The following is a 26344-nucleotide window of genomic DNA, read 5'->3' on the forward strand; positions in this document are numbered from 1 at the left end:
CCGATCGCACCAAACATGCTCGCCCTTTCAGCCGTGGTGGCATTATAATGTAACAGTCAATGCACTATTCGTTGGTAAAACAGTAACCCAAGAGTTGGCGGTAGGTGGTGATGACTAGCTGCCTCCCCTCTAGTCTTACACTGCTAAAGTAGGGACGGCTAGCGCAGATAACTCTCGAGTATCTTTGCACAAAATTCAAATTAACAAATTAACTTATGCATATGTATGTATCTCAACATGTTCATACACTTTTTATTATGTCCGATATAGATCAGGAACTGTTACTATCTCTAGATCATGTTTGTTTGAAACTTCTTGCTTTCCAAGAGCATTTATATGCATGCAAATGCCTCAGAGAAAGGTCGAACATCCAATATATAAAATTCATTCTTTATTACGTCTTTACTGTTAGCACAACATAATCATAATCACTTACTTCAATTTCTTGCCTGAAATACCTTGAAACTGAATAAGACTCCAGAAAATTTACAAATAGCCATTAAGGCCAATGTTGATCTAAAGTATATTGCATAGTTTGTTGTTGTTAGCCAAGAGCTACATAATGGATTATTTGCGCTCTGACCATCGCGGAAAATTAATCCTCGGATTTTTCAATATCCGTAAACTTACTGATGACCCACCGAAGGACCAAGCTTTATAGAATTAAAAAATGAGTTGTATTGAAACTGGTAACAATTGTGAAGTCACTATGGGTTCGTAACAGAGATTGCTTTCTATCCCTTTTTCTCACAATTCTAAGTTAAGAATTAGAAAATTATTGAAACGTAATTGTGAATTCTTATATCGTGAAATTGTTAGTTATGGACGCATTAAGTAATTCTTTAGTTAATTCATGCAATACCAATGAATGAATTTATAACTGGAAATGAATAAAAATTCTCCCAGTAGGTAATTGATGTTCTTTTGCTGGAATGACTACTTTTCAAAACACACAATTAAATATTTTTCTAGCTCTAGTCAGATTCTAATATAGATTCATGTAGTAATGCATGAACATTTACATGAAATACTTAACGAAGAAATGCATGACATAATTTGACATAAAATTTCCTGAACGATTGATCCAACGCATGAAACTACAAAGAAATGAGTAAAATCGCTGTAAGGAAAGATATATTTAAAATGTTCATCGTCTAAACCAAATAACCTTTCTTTTCCCTTTCAATGATTCAAATCATTGCTGTACCAGCAAAGAAAGGCGTTCCTTACCAACAAGACAGTAACTATAAATGACATTAATTATACGACATAAAATTAACGTTTTATCAAATCATATTTAAACTAATAAATCCGGCTACAGTTAAAATGTCAGAGTTTTGCCACAAAATTGTGAATATTAATAATAAGAATATTATAAGACCCGGTTGTGTTTGAATTCGTCATGAAGAGTGGAAAAGTATTTGTTCAGGCTCGAGGTTTGCACATACATGAACATCATGCTCGTGATTGATTATATGGCATCATCAAATTTAAACCCTCTTTCATTTTACGAAGAGAACACAATCTCCTGTGTAGGTTTGTATTTGCCAACAAAAAATTGAAAGATAAATATTTCAGATTTATGAAAACACCTTGATTATGAAGCTTTTGCTTAATGTAAGAAGTAAAGAGAACTGATAAACACGTGGTAATCCTTTCCCAAAGTTTGTCAGTTGTTTACATAAGTCTACGTTTTATTAAATATCTGCAAAGTAATGTTAGTTCCTCGATTCCAAATGACATGTTTGCCTACAGATATTCGATATTATTATTGTAATAATTGTTAGTAGTGAGTAATAAACATTTCACCGTATAAAATTGCTATGAATCAAATACGTGTATAAAATTAGCTATTGTTAACATACATTTCCAATGGTTATTTTTCTTAATGACAAGAAACCCACTTGAAATAAAAGTTTATCTCAGAACTGCTGGTATGGGTATTAACACTTTTACTAATAAAGCAGAGAACAACGTTTCGACCTTCCTAGGTCATCCTTTTATTAACCTGAAGATGACCTAGAAAGATCAAAACGTTGTTCTCTGCTTTATTATTAAAAGTGGTAATACTCTTATCAGCCGTTCTGAAATATAAATATTTATTTTTTGAATGTTAAATTTGTTTGATTATCATTTGTTGTTGTTTTTGTTTATTAGTTTAGAATTAAGAACAAAGCTACGCAATGGGCTATCTGCTTTATTATTAAAAGTGGGAATACTCTTATCAGCCGTTCTGAAATATAAATATTTATTTTTGAATGTTGAATTTGTTTGATTATCATTTGTTGTTGTTTTTGTTCATTAGTTTAGAATTAAGCACAAAGCTACGCAATGGGCTGTCTGTGCTCTGCCCACCACGGGTATCGAAACCCGGTTTGTAGTGTGTAAGTCTGCAGATATACCACTGTGCCAATGGGGGATTGTTTGTTACTACACACAAAACTACACAAACAGCTATCTGTGCTCTGCCCACCACAGGTACCTAAAAACCTGTTTATATCAGTACAAGCCCGCAAACGTATCACTGTAGAGCTAATTAGTATTTTTATGTGTCTCGGAAGCGTAAGTATATAATTGGTCATTTTTGGCAGCAGTATACAACTAGTAGTTTTTTTAGTCCTTGTTCTTATGCATTTATGTAAATTTTCTCATCCTTTTTACGTAATAACTAAACTATTTCTTTCTGGGATATATACAGATCATATATCTAAGTATGATAATGAGCTTATTTGAATTAAGTTTGGTTGATATATTGGTTAAACAGTGTTGAAACTTATGTGAAAACAGCAGGATTTTTTTTGATAAACACTCGTTGTTATTTTGTGTGCTCTAAAATCTAAAGGAAACCCAGTTACAAAATATATGTCAGCTCATGTATGAAAACATTTGATTGATTAAGAAACACAAACTCAAGTATGTGCAACCTTCAGTAGAACATAAATAAAGACGGGCTGAATACAACTTGTAAATTTAACAAAACTTTATAAACATAGTGTATTAAAATAGAATTGAAAATGGTGAGCGTGGAAAAGGGATGAAATATAACAGACACAATGAATAATTAATTTAACTTAATACTGAAGAAAACATAATTATTAAATTTGAGCTGTAATATCCTTTTTATTTTATTATGACGCATTTCCATTTTAACACTTGCTAGATTGTCAGCAAAAAGGTGAATGACTCCAATTTCTGCTGGTTATAAATTTCATCAAAAAATACAAATTATAATTGTGAAAACTCGCATATTCGTTAGACTTATGTCCCTAAAAATTATTCTCTTGAAAAATTTATAAGAGTGAAAATTGATTTATTATTTATAAAAACATCGGCAAGTATCTAAACTAGAGGTTATACTTTTATACTATCAGTATAAAATTGTGTGCTGTTTAACTAGGGGTATCGAAACCTAATTTTGCAGTGTTACAAGTGAACATTCTTACCATTGAGCTACCCTCCGCTAGTATAGCGGTATCTCTACGGATTTACAACGCTAAAATCATGGATTCGATTCTCCTCGATGGGCTCAGCAGATAGCCCGATGTGGCTTTGCAATCAGAAAAAACACACACAAACACACACACCACTAAGCCAATGAATGTCTACAAGAAAGTATTTAGTATTATGATTTATATCATATATGATGTATCAGTGTATTTTTATTTATTAAAAAAGGCATTGGTATTAGTATTTTCAACCAGAGAGGCATCTTTTACCCACGAGAGCTAAACATCCATGTTACAGACTGCCAGCACTCATGTAGTCAATTCCATATGTTGAACTACTGGTCAGGGAAAGAGAATGGCAATCAACAGCATACCCCTGCCAAGAGGACTTTATATATTAAGAAAAATTCTCTAATTATATGCACATTAATAAAAATGTTATGTTTTCTACACATGTATCTATTGTTTTAAAATAAATATTGTTTAACAGATTTCAATATTTTGACATAACATATGTAATTTATTTTAAGCTTTCTCTTCAAACGATGATGATATTAATAAGCAACGATTAGTCACGATTATGCGAAATAGTGACAGAGTTGTACGAGAAACATTGTAATTGAAAAGAACAACCATGCTCTAGAAAGTGGAAGCACAAATCGACAAAATGATACAAGAGCTGGATGAATCGTTGATACAGAAGTGACCCCCTCTTGAAAATGCAGAAAATGATAAAACTTTGAACTAACTGTCTTTTCTATCTTCGAGTGTACATTGCTTGTTTCTTTAAGCAGATGTTACTTAACATTTTAGCAATAATCTCTATAGGGCAAACTAAGACTGACATGATACAGAAGAAAACAAGTAGTATTATATCGATGTTCTTTTAAGCTTATATACTTTAAAAACTGTCATACTTGTAGGACGTGCAAGATGAAACTTTAATAAAACTGGCTGCATCGACCTAAAAGGAAAGTGTACTTTTACATTGCCCAACAGCAGGCTTTAAAATTAGACACACAGCTTTAAAATTTTATACCGACATTAGACATCATTTAAAACCTCGAAATTGGCTCTTTATAGTCATGTGACTGCAAAGCCGATATTAATTTAGAAATTAATCAAAATCTGTCTCTTAATTTGACAGCAAAACCTTCGGTATGGAATGGGTGTAATTTAAACAAACTACTAGCTCTATTTGGTATAAGTTTGATCATCTTGTCATAATGAAAGTTTAAGATTGTATAATATTTAAACTACAGAAAACATAGGTTCCAACACACCTTACAGTTAGTGTTTGGCACTGCTTGTTCAGTTAGCGAGAGGAACACAATTTAATTTCAAATTTTATTAAGATACGTAAGTATATACAAATACTGTCATAGCTCAAAAGTTAATTCTGTGTTATATTTACACCTAGCTCTTCAATCAGAAGAAAATAAATAATTATTACGTTTAATTGATTACATGGATTACTTCTAACACTTTTCTAAAGGACGCAACACCAAGCAAAAATCTACAGAGAAATTGTTTTTGAAAACTAAGCATTAACATTATATGAGTCATATTGGGGAGGTCTATAATTTGACTGCACGAACATTTTTTTTTTATTAATGCTAATGGCTCTTTACCTTCTTATATCTCTATAGGTCCACGCGCTCTTGACTGAATAGAACTTTTTATAATTAAGATGTAATTTGTTGTTCTCCATTGGCTCAGCGATAAATCTTTTCTCTTCCGACTCTACAAATACAGTTTCGATACCCGTAGTGGGGAAAACACAGATAAGTTATTACTTAGATATTGTGCTTAACTAAAACTAAGACACATCTCCTTTCTCAATATTAATCACTTTTGTCCCTTCCTTTTTTATGTAGTTCGGTTCATGGGATAGTACAATTTTTTTTTAAATCACATAATAAAAGTAGTATACGTTTAATCCGTTTTTGAGTAAAAAGTAAGTAAATACAAATGTAAATTTTCAAATACAGTGCATTATACGTACAACAATAATAACGAATCAGGAAAATGTAATATAACGTTTTCTTCTTTTCTTTCCTAGATTCCATTAAATCGTTGTTTTATTGAAAGCCTGATTTCTTTATCGTTGTTTGGGTATTTATGTATACTCAGGAGGATCAGGTGCACTTGATCTCTTCCTCCTGAAAGTCTGATCTGCACTCCTTCTCTTCGTAATTCCTCGCCAAGTACAAAAGGTCTATTTCCCCATAATTGCCCATAAACTAAAGGAAAGGTAGTTAGTTAATAACACCCACTGCCACTCTTTAAGTAATTTTGTTTGGCAAATATTAGGATTTGACCGTTACTCTTATAGCGCATCTGTGGCCCTAACAGCAACAGGACACAAATCTGTATCCTCTAATCCATTATGCCATGCCAGTAGGTACGCTTTCTAGCACAAAATGTTCTTAAAAGGCAAGTTGTATAAGCTATGTGATATATTTTTGTTTTCTTTCACTTGTTCGCTATTTTCATGCTTAGTCATAAGTTAAAACTACAGGGTGTCCCAAAATAACGTTTACACTCTTTGACTGTGTATAGCTAATAAATCGTTTCTTTTGTTTCAGATTTGACTTGTGTCCAAGGATGGCGGATAATCAGCTTACAATCGAGCACAAAATATTCATTCTCAAAACTTTTTGGAAAGTCGAAAACAAAGCTGAAGTGCAAAGACGTTTTACTAGAAAGTTTTATATGGATGCGCCATCTCGCCCCAGCATCTCACGCATCATCGCCAAGTTTGATGAACACGGAACTCTCCACCAGAAAGGGTCGTTCCGCGTCGAAAAAGATCATCAACAAGCCCAACAAGAGAGCAAGAGGTCACTGATAATGTTCTGAATTCTCCAAGAAAATCAGTGCGCCAACTGTCTCGTGAAACAGGTATCCCTAAATCCAGCGTTCATCGCATTTTGAAGCGTTCCCAATTCAAAAGTTTCATCCCATCGCTTTTTCACGCTCTGAATGAAGATGACCCTGATCGAAGGGTTGAGTTCTATGAATGGTATCTTGCGATGATGAATTTCTACTCAAAATTGTTTGGAGTGACGAAGCAACGTTTAAGCTGAATGGCTCAATAAATCGACACAACTGCACCTACTGGGCAACAGAAAATCCACATGTTACAGAGGAACATCACTTGAATTTGCCTGGAGTGACTGTGTGGTGTGGTCTGTCCACTAGGGGACTCATCGGACCATTCTTTTTCCAAGACACCGTAACAGAATTGAATTATCTCAACATGTTACAAGAGCTTGCCATGCCACGCATCCAAGAACAATTTGGGGAAGAAGAATGTTTCTTCCAGCAGGATGGCGCTCCTCCCCACTTTCATCGCGACGTGAGAGCTTATCTGGATGCATCTATGCCAGAAAGATGGATTGGACGAAGAGGAAGTGTAGAATTTCCTACTAGATCACTAGATTTGACACCCACGGATTTCTTTTTGTAGGGGTTTCTGAAAGACAAAGTTTACAGCACAAAAAGGGTAACAATTGACGAATTGAGAGTTGCAATTGGAGAACAATGTGCTTTAATACCAGATGAGATGGTGTTTGATGTGTGCACTTCCATTTCTTTCTGTTATGAGATGTGTCTGGAGCAGAACGGATTTCAGTTTGAACACCTGAAGTGAAGCATGCAAATTGTGACATTTTACAATTTCAACCAAGGAGAGTTTTCCTTGGGAAGAATTTTATTTGTTATTTTTTCTTTTGATTTCAGTATTAAATCTTTAAATATATCATTGTTTCATTGTTAAAATCGATAAACAAGGCAAGTTATAATGATCGAAAGAGTGTAAACGTTATTTTGGGACACCCTGTATATTCTTATTAAATACCATTCAACATTCAGCACTTAATCGCCAACATTCAAGTCACTTTTAATTATAGCTTTTAAAGGTTTTTACTCTTAATTTTATTTACATAATTTAAAGGATTCATATATACATATATAATATATTTAGAATAAAAAAGGTCTGTTAAGAAACTGATTAGAACATAGAAATCTTTATTCACTAAATGGACAAGTGCAGTTAGTAGTAAGTTGAGTGAAACTCGGTGGTTGTCTTGTCATGATGTGAATGCTAAAGTTAGTGGTTTGCATAATGTTTCTGCACTCCCTTTATTAGCTTCTTATGTTAAACAATAAACTGTATCATTTGAATAAAATACTCCGGCATATAGCCATCTGTGGCCTCGCTCTAAAACAGTGAAACTAATCATGAGTTATTGTGGCCATCTCTCCTGGATTTCGAGACGGTTTAAAAAAAGATCTGTTTGTCAACAGCATAAAGTCATTGAGCAAACAGAAGAAACGTATTGTAATGAAAATACGTTTTTTTTTAGTTCATAAATCAATATAGCTGTTTCATGGGCATCTTTTATTGGTAAGAAAAAATAAAAACACATAAATGTATTGTTTGGATTGATTACTAATTTTGTACCAAACAATCCAAACACACATAGAAACCTTTTGTCAATAAAACTGAATTGCGAGTTTGATCACATTATTATTAATATTACTTTACATTCTAAACGAACACAAGAAGATCTTTAAACATCATACGTTAGTGTAAATGATGGTGTTTATTAGAAATGTAATATATGCAGTTACACGCGTTCATTGGTAAGCAGAAAAATGCACAATTATAAAATCCTCTTTATCAAGGTTTGAGGGTCTTGAAGAGAATATTTTATTATAAATAAACGGTTGAGTATATATTTTTTTCACAGAATGAGCACCTATTATCTTCTCTATGTGAAAACTTTTGATAAATTTTATGGAGTTTTATGATAAAGTTTCTTCTCAAATTATCATGATGTTCAATAATATAATTGATTGCCTAAATAAAATAAATGTTCATAAACAAAATACAAGATACGATCTCCAGATTGGTTGGTTTGAAGATGCCAATCAAATGACCCTTCATTTGAACAACTAAAGATATTATACTACGGAAACCCGTGATTTCCAAAAGCGCCTAACATCAAAGATGTATTGTATACTACTGTACTTTTGATTTACAGTATAAGCCTAACAAAATCTTATGCATTCACTATAGTTGGACAGACGAACAAAGTGCACGTGACCTTCACCTTTTTTTATTCATTGCAGTATATGTAATTAACCTTCTGGTGTCACTAAACTAGTTTCCCAACCTGGGCGATACCGTCCCCTGCTGGGCATTTTTAATAGTAGGAGAGCAGGGGCGGCAGGGGACAGAATGAAAAGTTTTTAGGACTTTAAAGTTATATTTGTAAAAACTAAATCTTAAGAATTTATTTCTTATAATTTTAATTTTTGTAAAATATTTTAATTATCTGAACATTTATTTGAAGGGGCATGAACGCTCGCTGTTTGCTGAATGGGACGCTGCAGTGATAAATATAGGGTAACGCTGCATTAAATTATTGAAAGTCGTTGTTATTAAGTTACTTTTTTGATAGCGAATGATCAAATTAGGCTCATATAAAACTAAATTATATTAACAAATGTATACGGATATAACTAAATTCAAATATTCACTGATGCACAAAATGATGATGACACTCGCAACTTATGAAATACTCGAAAGTGAACGCCACAAATGTATTCCGCTATATTGAAAGATTAAATTAATGTAGAACATTTTATATGAAATAATAATAATATGTCTATACAGTATATTTGTCATTATAGATCTGGATTATCAAAAAAACACCTTTTTTAGTATTTATTAGTATCATCAGCATACATACAATGATATAAAATTACATCTAATTAATTATGACATTCTCTATATTTCTTTCATAACTTTTATGATATTGGTGTTTTCCATCGCCTCCTTCATTCACGTTTATTATAAAACTAACTGGGCAGACGAACAAAGTGTATATGACCTTTCCCCATTTTTATTCATTGCAGTATGTAGTTAACCTATTGTTATCAATAAATAATTCAACGTCCATTTTGTTAAATTACTTTTTAACATTCTTTAAGAGATCAAATATTAAAAATAATAAGCTATATTTCGGAAATTAAGTTGCATACTCGGTTCTAAGCACATCATTTTCTTTGTTAGTGTTATAATTTTTGGAAATGAATTACCAGACAATAAGGTGAACTAGTAGATTTATTTTGTTCGAACATTATATAACATGCATGTAAAAATAACTTCAACTGGTGAATATTTTCTTTGTTCGAAAAATCAAAATGTGCGTGTGAAAGAAGACATCAAAAACGAACTGAAATACTAAAAAAATGAATAAAGGACTTACATGCAAGATGAGAACGAAAGTTATTTAACTGTGGGAAAAGATACAAAGAAAAATGGAACGTTTATTAAAGGTATAAAGGTTGAATCAGTTATGTCACTTTTTTGTGTGTGACAAGAGGTGTGTGTGTGTATTTGAGTAAGTGGATGAGAGAAAATAAGAGAGACGGTGAAATAAGCAGTACAAGTGGTAAATCACTCGTGAAATTTATATGTTTATTTTGTAACGATAAACAGGAACTATATAAGTAAATGTACTTTTAATAATTTGTAAACTAAATTACTGCAGTCAAATATCTATTATATATAATAAAATATCACAAATTATTTGTAATGTATAAATAAATTACATTTTCGTACATTTATTTTGATGTTGCTGACAAAATGTTTGATGCATTAAGTGTTTTTATCTACGTATTGTTTTATATTTTAATTTCTGTTTTTATAAGCTGTTATTACAGATAATATTAGACGTAGACGACAGGCCCGGCATAGCCAAGCGTGTTAAGGCCGGCGACTCCAAATTTGAGGGTAGCGAGTTCGCATCCCGGTCGCTCCAAACATGCTCGCCCCTTATGTAGGGGCGTTATAATGTTACGGTCAATCCTTCTATTCGTTGGTAAAAGAGTAGCCTAAGAGTGGGCGGTGGGTGGTGATGACAAGCTGCCTTCCGTCTAGTCTTACACTGCTAAATTAGGGACGGCTAGCACAGATAGCCCTCGAGTACCTTTGTGCGAAATTCAAAAACAAACATAGAAGATCCTTCACAAATTTGAGCATAATTCGAAAAATTTCTACTTATGTTTATGATTAAAATGTCCTCTGATTATTACATACTTTTAGCGGATTTGGATTACCTCTAGTCTAGGATTCCGCAATGTAGTAAAACACGTGAGTATTGAGATGTGTTCCTTTAAACAAATTGCATGCTCGTTATCTACGCTACACCCTTGTGCAAGTTAATTGAAACAAATGGTCATTTTACAATATTTTCAGCATGGCGGCCGGTGTAGGCTCGCTGGACCCGCTGATTTCCTTTAATAGTCATTTTTTCACACATGCGGCGCCATTAGCTGTGTTTTGCAATACGGTCGATCTATTTTGGGGATATATGACGAAATTTTGAGGAATATTACGTCATTCAAAATTGAGACGTAAGGAGACCAGTCAAAAAACAACTTCTTACCAACTCAATGAAGAGAAAACGGTATCAACTGGGTCTGAAATACAAGAACTGGATGCAAGAACAATGGAGAAAGGTGTTATTCAGTGACGAGACTCATTTCTTCGTACAGGGTCAAAGAAGTCTGCATGTTCGCAGATCTCCAGGTGAGAAACTTCGAGAATCTCACATCAATAAGTTCGTAAAACATCCCTTGAAGAAGATGTTTTGGGGCTTTTTCAGCTACTACGGCGTCGGAGGCTTACATATCGTAGAAGGTATAATGCGAGGACCACAGTACATCGAACTTTTGCAAAGATGAATCGTTCCAGAATTGAAAAAAAATTCCAGATGAATCTGGCATTTTTCAGTAAGATCTGGCTCCGTGCCACACATCGACACTTGTGAAGAATTTTATGACTATAACGCAAATATAGGTGCTGGATTGGCGTGAAAACTCTCCGGACTTAAATCCTATTGAAAATCTTTGGGCGATTTGTAAAGAAAGACTTCGCGGGAAAAGACTGTACTACGAAAGATAAGCTAATTGATACCATAATTGAGGTGTAATACCGCGATCCAAAAATCAGAAAACATTGCAGTCAACTCGTGGACTCGATGCCAAAGCGGATTAATGATCTTCTGAAAAATAAAGGCGGTCATATCATGTACTAATTTGTGAGTAATTTTTGGATTTTCAGAAATAACACGCGAAAAATTGAAAAAAAATCGTAATTTTCCGTCTTGTTTCAATTAATTTGCACAAGTGTGTATCTTTCTATACGCTTCTACATCACAGCAGAGAAAATGAAGGTAATTGATAAAAGGAAAATGGCAGCTTTTATAATCCGCCATTATGCAAAGGAAACATTAACCAACTGCGAAATCTTGTTAAAGTAGTTTAAATTATTTATATTGAAATTTTAGCAAACATGAAACGGTTTTAATTGTTACTCTGTAAACCTCAGAGTTTCTCTTTAAATCATTCTTTCCGTGCAGATTAACATAAAATGTGATATGCAATATCCATACACCCAAAATACATAGACTAATATTTAAACTATGAACTACTTGAACCAACTTGTGAAGATATCTTAATTTTATGATACCATGTTTCTGGAATATATTATGAATTTTGAATTATGACCAGAAACATTTACAGTTTTGTATCTATGTTTATTTGTAAATGATTTTTAAGTAATTCATTATATTTTATTAATTTTTTATATTGAAAAATCAAAGATTTTTGTAACTGTTCATTTGTGTCGTGATTTTTAACACAAAAATTCTTTACTAATGAGATATCTTAATCTAGTAGAGGTCTGGTGATCATATTTTAATGTAAACAAAAATGCTATACAAAAAAACATAGCATCTTGTAACCAATAAGTGATATGAAACTATACGTCCCTAGGTGGGACAGCGTTAAGTTTTCGAGTTTGCAACGCTAAACTTGAGAGTTTCGGTTCCCCTCGCTGGATACAGCAAATAGCCCTATGTGGTTTCACTATAAGAAACACACACCCGATTAAATATTATCTTTTGGTGAAACATAAAACATTACGTGTTGCATACTTATTTTACTTTGTTTATGTAATCGAAAAAATCTGTTTCTAAATTATACTTTCGTAATTTGATTTGTTTTACGGAAGGTTGTAAGTGCTTAAACATTCAGAATATATGATATCAAATCACATAACGTAGCTGATAAAACATAAAATATAAGTGTTGCTATTAACTTAATTTAGCTATTTTTATTTATATAATAAAAATATATTCTGAATTAAAAAGCGTTATATTTTCGGTTAAACTTGTTCTACGGTAAAATTATATAGTTTTCAGATATACATAAATAAAACAAGTAACCTAAGTGGAGCACATACAAAAAAAAAACAAACCAAAAACGTCGCTAATTGCTCACTGAATTTAGTTAGTACGATTTTGTTTTGAAAACGATTCATTTTAAAGCTTCTGGTTTGAAAAGATTCATATAATTAACTTTTGTTTGCAAAAAAACAACAATAATTCGTATCGAAAATATACAGAATTTAATGACTTATAGGTTAAATCAGAAGCAATGGAACTCAACAATGAAATCAATTCTATAATAGAGCTATAAATATAACGATAAATTAATTCACTTGGATAAGCCATGAAGAATACCACATAAAATAATTCAAACTGTAATAAACTTGCTAAAACATAAAAATACACGTGTATACATCAGTCGAATTAATAATCCAACTTAATTAGCAACAAGTTTCTTTATTAAAGTTTGATAATATCATTTTCATCAACGAGTATATCTAAATAGTCATAACTGTGAAGTTCATGAATATTATAATCAAACTCCATAATTATCCATCACAATCAACAGCATACTTTCTAGTGGGACTAATATGGGATATAAGCCTCATGGTGACATGACACTCTATGGAACTATCAAACCTTTGGTGACACTATGATATAACAAGTTACTTGATCTCCCCACACTTTTTAGATTTCACTGAACAACATCCTTTGATCTCCATGTTCTGGCAACCTCATGGGGCAGCTCTTTCGGGTGAAGTTTGCACCAATAACTATTTACTTCCAACAAAAGGGAACAGCACACAATATAATAAACTCTGTGGGAATGAATGTGTTAAAACAACTGAAACTTTAATTTTAGTAGCCATTTCTCAGCTACTAATCATATCAAGATAATTAATCATGGCATTGTAAACAATTATTCTTCTAACTATAATCAAAAATAAACAAACAAACAAAAAAATGAATAAAACATAAACAAAGCTCGAATGTATGACTCTTAAAGGCAAAGCCTTAAAGCCTGACATATGTTAAAATTCTTTAACAAGCTATTTTCCGAAAAACTAGACAAACTGACCTGGAAGATCACAACCTTGCTAGGTTTACTTATAATAAAAAAATTGGTCCTCAAGAACTGATGTAATCATCAGTGAACCGGAAGAAATATGTTTCTTGGCCTTGCCAACTAAATGTAGATATAATATTGAACCTGACGAAACCTGGACCCAACGTTAAAAAAAAAGAAAGCCAAATGCTTATACCGTAGAAAAAGGTAAATAAAAATTCTCTGTCAACAACATTAAATAATGAGAGACAATACATCAGAACTGTGAAGAAAAAACATGTCTTATATCGTTGTATTGCATTTTATGATTGGATGACCATTGTTGTTTACTAAAGAGAACGGAAAGTTTAAGCACGAGGAATGACAGTCCTGTTCTGGAGATTATGTTATGTTGAATTAAAAAATAAAATGCCTTGCCATCTAATTAATGACGCGAATGAATGGATACATGATAATCAACGAACCTGTCACAACGTGTCTGTACATTTTTTATATTAATTAATTGTAGCAATTTCACTAAGTTTAAGCACTATTCAAAGAGTTAGTCTTGACAAATTATTTAACAATAAGGAAAAATGATTTTTTTCATGTACTAAGAACATCTACTAGAGCAGTACTCTTTCATCGAATCTAGCCTAGATTTGTTTTTGCCATACACAACAGATCATCTTTGGTATAACAATCACGGTGATCAAACCCTGAATTCTAGCATATTGAACCTTAAAGTTTACTTCTGAACCAGCGAGAACTCAAGAAGTAGGAAAGTTATGATCTGTGATGTTAACAATTTGTATACTTTAAAAACATTTCAAATTTACTAGCGCAACATTAAAGTCATGTTCATTGAAAAAGAAAATTAAAAACAGTCAGATTGAGATGATAGGAAGATAAATTCGATAAAACCGAATTATTGCTGTTCTTGTTGCAAACCTTGTAGTACAGAAGGAGTGTAAGACGGTTCCTTCATTAACAACAACTCCCTCTGTCTCTCTCTCTCTATATATATATACAAACAATTACCAATCCATTTCTACCCATTTCCCGATAATAAAAAAGTAATAGGGTAATGCAGTGCGAGATATTTTAAATTAACATCAAGGGGGTATGGGTTATTTAGTTTCGTATAATGATCCTACTTGGAAATATTACATAATTATGGGGTATATCTAAGTGTGGAGTTGATTATTTTCAACATGTTTGGAAATTTCTAGTTGCTTGCTCTCGCAAAAATAATTTTCATTAATTTCGAAGTAAAATAACTATTTACGATACTTAAAATCATGACAAATTTATAAATCAAACAATATTAGTTCAAAAACCTGACAATATTTTTTAGCATACTATCTGTTGTATTATAGAATAAAGAACAAATATTACATCGGAAATATTCTCTGTATACCGTTAACACAATGGCTAAATTAATTATTTGTATCTTGAAGTGCTCTGTTTGGAAATGTACACAAAATGTTATAGAAAGTATTTTGTTTATAGAATAACAATCAAGATAATACAGGTAACAAATATACACACACATATATATTAGTTGTATGTACACACATGTACATACGTGGGTGAGTGTTAATTTCGCTCAATAATTGGAAATTTCTCGTACAAATATATATATAAAGTTTTCATATCCACGAGAAATCATTTAGAAATAGTAATTTATTGAAAACGTTGTGTTACAAACAATTCAGGGTTTTGTGATTCGTACCTGTTCACTAGAATAAGAAGCTATCCCTGCAGCTCTGGTAACGCTAGAAAGATATTCTGATCCTTCCTCTTCCACATCGAAATGAAATTCTTCGAGTTTCAAAATCGCGGACAGTTAGCATGTGTAACTCTTAACAAATTATTTACAGATCCCGAGAAACCTTAAAACAACTAACCAGATATATCTGGCATTGTTTCATTCGTATTAAAATGTAACCGTTGTTCAGATATAAGCGTTTGAAATGCCATTCTGTTCTTATCCTTTCTCGACCTTCGAGTAAAAGCTAGCAACTCTACCATTGGTCCGAAATGTGGTAGGATTATCGATTACTCTGAGTGTGTGTATTGGCAACCTTCCAGTATGTTGGTCTAGGTTTCACATTTTTGATATTATATTTTTTTGTTTTTCATTTCAATAATAATATTTCGATAATATATATATATATATATTATACAAAAAAAAACTATTTAAAGTTTGCATCTAGGCAAGTTTGTTAACTGCAAACCATTTAAAAATCGTTGATTTTTATACCTTCTTGTTAACCATCTCAAACAAACCATTTTTGGAAATCTTAACAATTATCCTGAAGGTTGAAATTAACCGGTCATAATAATCATGATCTGAATTGTTATACTTGTAGTTTATTACTTCTATTTTAAAGTGAGCTCACACAATAATACATAGAAACTCCCCTCTCTACCTCATAAACACATTGCATCTTTCTTTATCTAGGTGTCGTTTAGAGAATTATGAAACATTATTTGAGTCATCAGCGTTTGGAATGATGAAACGTGTCACATTTAGGTTTTAACTGTTATGGAACGAGCACAGGTAATTTACAGCTCTATCACAACAATTATTACTTAGAATATAAATGGACAGAAACTGAGGCATTTCGGACTAATCATAGTACTAAGTAGTGAGTTCATAATTACAAGACAGATGCTTAGCTGAAAAACATTTAAAATGCAAGCACAGTAAAAAAGAATGTAATTTTAAGGCTACTTTTCCAGATATTGCAATACCACTTGTACAAGCAGTATATAAACGGTGATAATGTATAGTCGAAATTCAGACATTTTGTATATGTATCCATTCTAGTTACTCAGTTGCATTTTGGAAATAATCGCGTGATATTAAAAAAGCCTCCCAGTAGCTCAGCGATAAATTTGCAGCCTCATAATAATTAATACCAGGTATCGATAACAGTAGTGGGTGGGAAAAAATAGCTCACTTCATAACTTTCCGCTTAATAACAACCAAATGAGTGATGTTAAAAAGAAGCTATTGCCAGTTCGCTACAAATCTTAAAGTAAAAGAATGGCTAATTTGAAATTTGCAATATCAAAATTAATCCACGCATGTATATATAACAAGCATAACATATTAATTAGTTTCTTCAAAAACATTTAAACAAATTCAACAAAAAGTATTTTTCCTTTGAAATTTATCCATAGGCAAAAAATAGGATGTTTTTGTGTTGTTTTTCTCTAGATACCTACAAAGATTAATATGAATAAAACAATGCGTTAAGGAAAAACTTTATTGCAAAACCTTAAACAAAATTAATTTATCACCAAGTAAATTAATACCTACAAGCTGCAACAAATATTAGTTTTGCCTGTAAGACATTAATTTTTATTCAATACGTTTATATTATTATTGTCAACAGAAATGACGAAATTTATAATGTTTGAGCATTCACTATAAATCAAACGCTGCAATATTTATTTTGATACATAGCTTAGTTGTATTCTGCTCTAAATGAAAATGTTATAGCAGTCAGAGCATATGGCTATAATACTTCATGTATCTACTACTGTTGATATTACTTTTAGTTTTCTTACTTCCTTTAGATGGTGATTTTACCCTGAGTGACTTAAATTGCATTTTATTTCAAGTGTAGATAACACACATGTAATACGTTTTATGTCTTGTTGCTTCTGTACCGAAATGCAGTTCACATTATTAGCTAAAATTTTAAATGCTAGCTTTTTATTAGTCATCAGTGCCATTGAGAAATAGAGAATTTAGAATAGTAATCTTATGCGTAACTATTTTCTTACAATTATAATGTTTAGAGTATTAACTTAATTTCCCCTTTAAAGGCTCTCTTAGAAGCGAAATTATCAATTAAAATAAAGTTAAATTTCAAGCTAAATCCAGAATTGTTTTTTTCATTACAATTTTAGGTTTCATAAAAATCCAATACATTTTATTTATGACTCGCTGGAGTACCCTTCCCCTGGACGGAAGTTATGCAAATTCATTATTAATGAAAGGTTATCTTAAGAGAGGAAAAGTTGCTTCCCTTATACGTAATTATAATAACAGCAAAATGCAAAACTAAAAACTTGTAGTACCCTCGCATAGACCTAATGAACCTCCATGCCAATTTTTGCAAAGATCCATCCACATCTTCCTATGACCCCCGCTAGTACAGCGGTATGTCTCCAGACGCTAAAATTAGGGGTTCGGTTCCCCTCGACGGACTGAGCAGATAGTCCTTTGTGGCTTTGTTATAAGAAAACACACACATCCTGCGAAGTAGGTACATAGACATAAAGCGTACATTAATAGTGCATTTATATCAACATCAAATAAACTGTAGTATCGACCTAACATTTGAACATCAGTGACTGTTATTGGAAATACTGCTGCCAAAATATTTGCTAGCAATATAATAAGTTAATTAAACAAATGAATAAATAATGTGAAAATATATATCTCCAGAAAAAATAATGAATTTTTTTTTCGTAATTCAAATGTGAATAGTACAGTCGGTCTCCATTAAGAAAACAATATACCAACGCAAATGACATTTTCTGCCCCATGAAATTATATGAAGAAAATATTTTGGTGATTTAAAGTTTTATATATATCTTTATTTGCAGTCTTCTTATATAGAATGATTTAAGAATAAGGTTTTTATGGAATGATTTAGTCTCTTTTCTAAATATTCGTATTATAACCTCATGACTCTGAAAGTTGTATTGAACATAAAGAGAATGGGATCTCTTGTCCCTTCATCTAATTTATGATGTGCAAGTTTCTGTTCTTGTGATTTATATTGCTCTTCATCTTGTGAACATTTTCAAATTGATTAATCATGTTACTATACAAATTTAAGAGCCTTATTGATCTTAAGCCATACACATTAATTTATCCTTTACTCTAAGTCCGGTATGACCAAGTAGGTTAAGGCGTTCGACTTGTAGTCCGAGGGGTGCGGGTTCGAATCCCGGTCGCACCCCACATGCTCGTCCTGTCAGCCGTGGGAGCGTTATAATGTGACGGTCAGTCCCACTATTCGTTGGTTAAAAGAGTAGCTCAAGGGTTGGTGGTGGGTGATGATGACTAGCTGCCATCCCTCTGCTAAATTAGGGACGGCTAGCGCATATAGCCCTTACGTAGCTTTGCGCGAAATTATACAAACAAACAAACCTTTACTCTAATAAGTTATTTCAACTCCTATTGTTTTATGGAATTTTACATGGTGTAAATTCATTAAATATTCGGCTCCCTTGATGAATATGTTTATCTAAGAACGAGTCGTAGGATAACTATGGACCTTTTCTGTAACGATATTACTTTAGTATTCAAATTATGTACTCACTACAAAACGTTAGCATTTATAATAGATATAATGCTGTTTATATAATTTTTTACATTGCATATTTTGTGGGTTTTTTATTATTACTAAATTTAGTTATTGATTTATGGCAATGCTTCTAAACATAGAATCAAGAATTGAAACTGTATCCGCAAACGTGAGACTTTTAACAGGCTTTTAAACAATAAAATTAACCAAAGGCATTACATTCTAATAATAATTGTTGTGAAATAAAACTATGATGTATAATTTGTCAGCTGTATAACATAAAAATGCTTTCACTATTAAATACTAATAATACAGCGAAGAATCACTCTAAAAATAAAAATAATAAGTTGTACATTTGATTTCAGATTTTTTTATCATATGCTTATTAATTAAATTGCTGTAGATTATGAAATAAAAACTATGTAAAAATAGCATGTAAGAAAGACTTATGGCCGTTGTAAGTTCAGCTAGCAATTATGTTCTGGTTTTCAATGAAAAATTTCTTGGATAGTGACTTGTTGCAAATAAAATATTGTTCTGAAAACTGTAAAGATTTTCTTTAAAACCTCTGTGAAGCTAAATATTAATTGCATTATTTTTGTCAAGCCATAAATATAACGAAGTATATAATCGAAGAATAAACATGTATGAAAAATATATATGCGTGTATCAAAGATGGAGATTTAACTACATTTAAAAACAAAATTAACACATATAATGATGAAGAACTTACTTGTAAACAGCCACAAATTCACAAAATATACCCGCATTTCAAACTCATCCGTTTTCACTCGATACACAGGCCCGGCATGGCCAGGTGGTTAAAGAAGTCGACCCGTAATCTGAAGGTTGCGAGTTCGAATCCCCGTCAACCAAACATGCTCGTCCCTTCAACTGTGGGGGCATTATAAAATTATGTCAATCCCCCTATTCGTTGGTAAAAGAGTAGCCCAAGAGTTGGCGGCGGGTGTTGATGACTAGCTGCTTTCCCCTAGTCTTACATTGCTAAATTAGGGACGGCTAAGGCAGATAGCCCTCGAATAGCTTTGCACGAAATTCTAACCAAACTAACCAAATCCTTCACATTAAGGTATGTCGAAAACAAAAATGTAAATACCTTTTAATTGTGTTTCTGAAAACTAGAATCAAGCTGTAAAGATAGTAAAATACCCATATGATACACAAGCAACACTTGATGAAATATAATTTTAACAGAAGGTGGCCCGCCAACACACTAAAGAAGTTAAAGGACCCAGGGTTCGCCGGTTGGCAATATTGGGGAAAACTGTGTTCAACGATATTTTATACTACGTGTTGTCTGTCCAGTGTAAACACTTTCACACTGACATTCAATTTTATAAATTCCAGCTTTTTCCATTAACTAAATATTATCTTTAGTGTTACCTAAAATTGTTTTATCTTGTTCATCGACTTTAATATGAAACGAAATATTTGTTTTTAAACACTTTCAATTAACTCGAATTTAAACCTTTAACATGTGGCAGTATCAAACATTCTTGTTTAATTTTATCATATCTCGATTTAAATGTATTACCTAGAACTATTATTACAATAATTTGATTAAATTTTCTTTCAACTGCTACATATTCCATTAGTAATAACTCGTTTCTAATTCTTGTACAAATCTTTAAAATTCCATGAACATAAATGTAAAATACAGACAGAACGTTTTGTGTGTGAGAGTATATTATTCCTGGTGTACAGGCATAAGAACAGAACAAGGTTTCTGATAAATAGATGTTTCTAAATTCTCTTATTCATTCCTCTTTTCCAACACATTTAAAAAAAATCAACTTATTACTTTTTTCAGTTTCTTGGGTAATTTGTACAGAAGGTTCTGTACAAACAAAGTTTCATACACTAAATAGTTAAATCAATTCGAGTAGTTTCAAATTGGGCTTAGTTGTTTATAAAAAAAACAATTTTACATGCTTTATCTGTTAATTTAATTAAAAGGGAATATATTTATTTTCTTGCTCTTCGTTTATTTATTGTAAAATATATATGCAATTTCTTTCGGCAGCTTTTCAAAGTGGCACACTTCTATAAAACCACTTACTATCTTGTGGTAAATATAAATGGGTACTGCAAGTGAAATCTGCGTGGTTTGTTTATTCTAATGAGGACTATGATAAATTATTTACGAGATTCTAACAGTCGAAACACCTAAATTATATATTAATATAATATATTTTATATCAGAGAGTAATGTACAAATATGTTTACATGGACAGAAAAAGGGACAGAGAGAAAAATAATTTAGCTAAGAGTCTTTATTGCATGTGTGCACACAATATCAACCCTTCAGAGTAAATCGATTACATCATATACAGGACAGCTCATAAGAAGATCAAATACATTTATTTTAAGAATAATCAAGACATAGAATTTTTCAAAACTTTTAACTCTAAGAAAAAAAAATCATTTTCAATTACTTGTTTTGTTCCTTATCTATTGTCGACCATGTGACATAATTTGTTCAATAAACAGAAGGAGCTGGACAGCTTTAGCTATTTGTTTTTCTGTTCGGAGTTTTTTGCTTTAACGAAATAAAACGACACCATTGTTTTATATTAGTTTCCTCCTTCATTATAATTGAGTTGTTTTAAATCATAAAATTTCTCCTTGTCGCTTAGCTTAATGTAGTTGGCTGCAAGAGAGATACCATAGTGTACCTGTAAGATTGAAAACGGTAAGTGTTGTAGACGTTGATTATTATATGACTTCACTGAATTATTTGTATCAAAGCAATTAGTTTAGTGCAACATGTAATGAACGAACAAAAACGTATTACAAACATTTTTATTTAAAGTTTGTCATAATTAGAAGTCTCCAAGTGAGTCAACGGCAAGTATGCAGGCTCAGACGCTAATAATTGGGTTTCGACACAGTGGTGAAAAATCACAGATATCTCTACTGTGTAAATTTCTACTTAACAACAACTACACATAATCAGACATTTAGCTTCAAATAAAGTACAGCTTACATTTAAGAGAATAATTTATTAATTTCTTTTAAAATAGCAAATGGAAGATTGTCATTAAGTTAAATGAAAATATCTTATAAAAAAGAAGATAGTTTGTTTGAAATTAACCACAAAGCTACATAATGGACTACCTCTTCTCTGCCCACCACGAGTATCGAAACCTGGTTTCTAACAGTGTGAGCTTGCACCCATACCGTTGTGCCACTGCAGGCTAAAAATAAAAAAAGAGAAAGTAAACGAGCCTTCACTTTTAGAAAGAGCTGATAAGCTGAGTCCTACTGGTCCAAGGCTTGTCACGGCCAGATGAATTTTGACCATTGAAACAGAAATAGTTTCTGGTTGCATTTATAATAAATTTCACGATTAATAATATAGATATTCGTGACTGAAATGGCTAAATTATTTATGATATATCATAAATAATTGGCTGGAAAGTCCCCTGTTAATTTTAAATCATTTCACTATAAACGCTACTGACAATTTATCATTTCCAATTAATAAAACACGCTCACAAATGTTTACAGTATTTGAATTGGAAGTATCCAATATTAAACTTAAAGTTGAACATGAATATGAATCACAGTTACAAGATTTATGTTTTTTGTGCCATTAATAAAGCAGTTGAGGTAAGAATATAGTATGAGAATAACAATATTATTAGTAATAATCCCAGGAAGTTCACAACGAGAGAGCTTACTCAAGATGGCTGCAACAACTGGAGGATGTCATCTTGTCCAAAACTGCGACTCTTTTTAATATTTCTCCACCAAAAGGTTTATCAAGATGACGACGTTTAATGAAAGGTGCTCTTTTGTCCAAGTTAAGCGTGATATATTTAACCACCAAGGTCTGATACAAGACGCTTGCAACCACTTAAGACGCCAAATTCAGGGGTAAAAAAGATTAGTCTGTTGGGTTCTTACATAGCCTGTTTTTTAGAGCGCTCGTTTCGCAATATGCAGCTGTGCAGGACCAAAGTTGTTGCCGATCATATTAGTCCTTTCAGTTATGGGGCCGTGATATTGTATCAGTCGATCCCACTATTCGTTGGTAAAGAATCAAGTCAAATTACAGATGTTTTGAGGCTTAAAGTTAAAAAAGTTCATTGATACCATAATCTGTGTTCAATCCGACTAAAGAAACACCTTTAAAGGTTTACAGTCCTGTTCCTAAAAAAATATGTTATAGTAATATCACTGGGTATTAATGAAATAGAAACCCTATAATCTGAGCGCTTTCGAAAGGTGGATCTTTCTTTTTCAGGGCCAAAATGGGTATTAATAATGGGGTTTCTAGCCCGGACGCTCAGCTCAAGTATCGTAAAAGTCGATTTAGGTTGAGAATACAATTTTCATTTTTGCAGAATTTATTCATAAATTCAAATCAGGCATGCATTGAAGTCAGCTTTTAGAATCAGAAATTCATTTCATTTTTACAGATGCAATTCCCAACAATTGCTTATTTGTTATTTATCAGTTTTCATGTGCGAATGAACCTGTACCGCTCACAATGAGATGATTATTTATTTGTATAAAATATCATACTTCGATAAATCCTTGGAATGATTCTAACAGTATTAAATATATCTAACAGAATTTGTTGTCGCCGCTTGGGCTGGCGGTTTAACTACAGGTGGTGTAACTGAAGAGAAATGAAAACTAAGAATTTATGAGAACATGATGATTGCTAATCTAAATAAAATATTAAACCAATAGAGTTTCATTTATCCTTCTTTCCTTTATTTCTAAGGCTAAGAAATATTGTAGATTCCCTACAGGGCGTTATATATTTAAAAATATCATATATCAGCGTTAACTCTTCTGAACCTTTAGCACTGAAATAAATCTGCTAGATAAAAAGTGATTAATGGCCTTATATACTTTCATGGTGCCAAATTAAGTGTTGAACAACTACAAAGTCCGACAGTGAAATGTGAATAGAATTAGTTTTATGCTCTTACAAAAATGGGGAAATTTAGTTCACTGACTTTTTATCTTGAACTATTATACCAAAATTATGTTGGCGTGCTGTGACATAAATATTTAACATCAGGTTTTGATATCTAGTTAGATACAACCTTAAAGATAAAAATAGTCTTAGAAAACGAAATTATATTCAACTAAAGTAAGTTCGTAATAAACAACTACTTGTTTTTATCAAAAATAGTGTCAAAAGAAATCGTATGTTAATTCTATATCATAAACAGAAAAAAACATGATGTAAAAATCAAAACACAATACATAAGCAATCCCAAATAATTACGATATATAGTGGTAAATATTAAGTGTTAAGCATTCTTACATTGAGAAAGAAAGAGTGTTTCAACAGTAAAGATTTAAAGCAGGTATTTTCAGGTATTAATAAATAAGTTTTTATCGAAGAAACTCACCAAACTTAAGATAATAACTACACTGGCTGCACTTGCCATGATGTACATTCCAACTCCCTCTTCCACCTAGAAAAAGAGCATATTAATTATTTTACTGAGTAATTATAGTGTTTAAATTTAGTTAGAGCTTTATCAATAATGCAACATAAAAAGATGTAATTTTAGTCCAAAATATATAACTACTTAAAAACTTATGTGTGTGTATATATATATATATATATATATTGTATTCCAAAGGATTTTAATAAAGTTTTATTAGACCACCGAAGCGTATATGATTATTAAAAAGGACATGGGTATGGTGGATGTTGAGTATATTTAGTATATTAAGTATAATAATTGCTTAGATTGGAGTTAACTTAAACAGATATTGAAAAAGCACATTTACTATAATATAATTTTAAAGAATTTATCGGGTAACTATAAAATACTATAATATAATCGAAAATAAATACAAAGTTTTGTATGCTTTATCTTAACTAACATTAATTTGTAGAAAACGTTGAGTATAAAATCTGAAAGTTATTAAAAGAAAGTTTCCAAATCATTTATTATGGCAAGAAAAATCATGTTTTAAACTTTGTTAAAAGCAAAAAATGAACTACGAAAAAGTATTTTAGAACATACAGAGCATTTGTAATTAAATTTCAAAGCGCTCCCAAAGTAAATTCTTTACAAATGTATAGAAAAAAAACTCACACGTTTCAAATGACAAAAAACCTGATTCTTGTTAAATATCCAACATTTATAATACCTGGTAATAATTCAGAGCTTAATATCAATTTATATGTATAATCTGGGAAACAATACATTAATAATATCCAATGAAAGGTTAACAAAGAATACTTAAAATGTAACTTACGTAATCATTACAGAACTCTTTGACCTTTCCCTCTGAACATATTATCAGATTTTCATATTTTATTCCGTTTGGAAACATGAAATCTGTAAAACAAAATTTCGTTGGTGAGTTGAAATATATATATGTTTTAAATACCAAATTTCAGTCCTTTACTATATTTATATAAGATTACAAGGTATTAGAACAATATTTGCGTTTAGAATAGAAAATGTGACGAAACATTTTTGTGATCCACTTAATAACTGATCCAGTGTCAGTAGTTAGCAAGAAAAACAAAAAATAACATTTCAACTGCGTAGACAATATTAATTGTGGGTGGCTGTTAAGTGAGTAGGTTTAGATATGTACCAAAACCTGCAGGTTGTTTAATGTTAAAGAACGAAACTGTTAGATAAAACGTTTTTTGTAATAATTCAATACCATATATTTCTCGCACTTTTTTCTAGCTACAAATACATTAAGTGGATTCCGCGTTTTAGCCTAAATGCCTAAAGGACCAGCGAAGTGAAAACTACAAGTTGTAACTTAGTAAGCTGCCATGTTTTTCCAGTAGAAAGTGTCATGTATTTGAATATCATACAGTTTCACTGTTTACTTCATTAGAAATTTTATTGCTTTTCAGGACTAAGTGTTATATCTTAAGATTTCTATGAAAAAAATTCGTTGTTTACAAGACGTCTTCTTGATTGTATTGTGTGCTGCAATACACGCATTATAACTTTAATATGTCGTGAGTTATTACAATACTAGACTTGCATATTTAGATAAGTTATTATCGTGTTAGTTGTATTAGAAGACAAAACAAAGTTGTTGAGACGAAGGGTTTTTAGTTTCTAGCTGATCTGGAGTGAATGCTGTTGCGGTTCTTTGTCTTTGATGACCTGAACAGTGTTGAATATTTAAGAAGTTGCCTTGACTTAAATATATGCATTTGCTAAATAAGCTGTTGGTGAATCTATGGCTCACACGTACAGTAAAAAAGTCATTTGTAACGGATTTATCGTTATATGT

General features: G+C 31.7%; 2 protein-coding genes across 4 annotated transcripts in view; both read right to left on the reverse strand.

The window, feature by feature from the left end:
- The window catches only part of LOC143253210 (uncharacterized), a 95053-nt gene extending 78118 nt beyond the window's left edge, over nt 1-16935 (reverse strand). The window contains exon 1 of one of the 2 annotated variants that reach the window (XM_076506675.1): nt 15475-16935. The gene's annotated coding sequence lies outside the window, so the exon portion shown is untranslated. The remainder of the gene's footprint in view (nt 1-15474) is intronic. The other variant, XM_076506674.1, reaches the window with a different exon arrangement.
- The window catches only part of LOC143253212 (proteolipid protein DM beta-like), a 32135-nt gene continuing 15359 nt past the window's right edge, over nt 9569-26344 (reverse strand). The window contains exons 5-7 of one of the 2 annotated variants that reach the window (XM_076506677.1): nt 25334-25416; nt 24472-24537; nt 9569-10450 (exon numbers count right to left, since the gene is read on the reverse strand). In XM_076506677.1, coding sequence (XP_076362792.1) covers nt 10427-10450; nt 24472-24537; nt 25334-25416 — 173 coding nt within the window. In that variant the 3' untranslated portion in view covers nt 9569-10426. Of the gene's footprint in view, nt 10451-21351; nt 21772-24471; nt 24538-25333; nt 25417-26344 lie in introns of those variants that run through there. The other variant, XM_076506676.1, reaches the window with a different exon arrangement.

This window comes from Tachypleus tridentatus, chromosome 6, assembly GCF_004210375.1.
Source record: "Tachypleus tridentatus isolate NWPU-2018 chromosome 6, ASM421037v1, whole genome shotgun sequence".
NCBI lineage: Eukaryota > Metazoa > Arthropoda > Merostomata > Xiphosura > Limulidae > Tachypleus > Tachypleus tridentatus.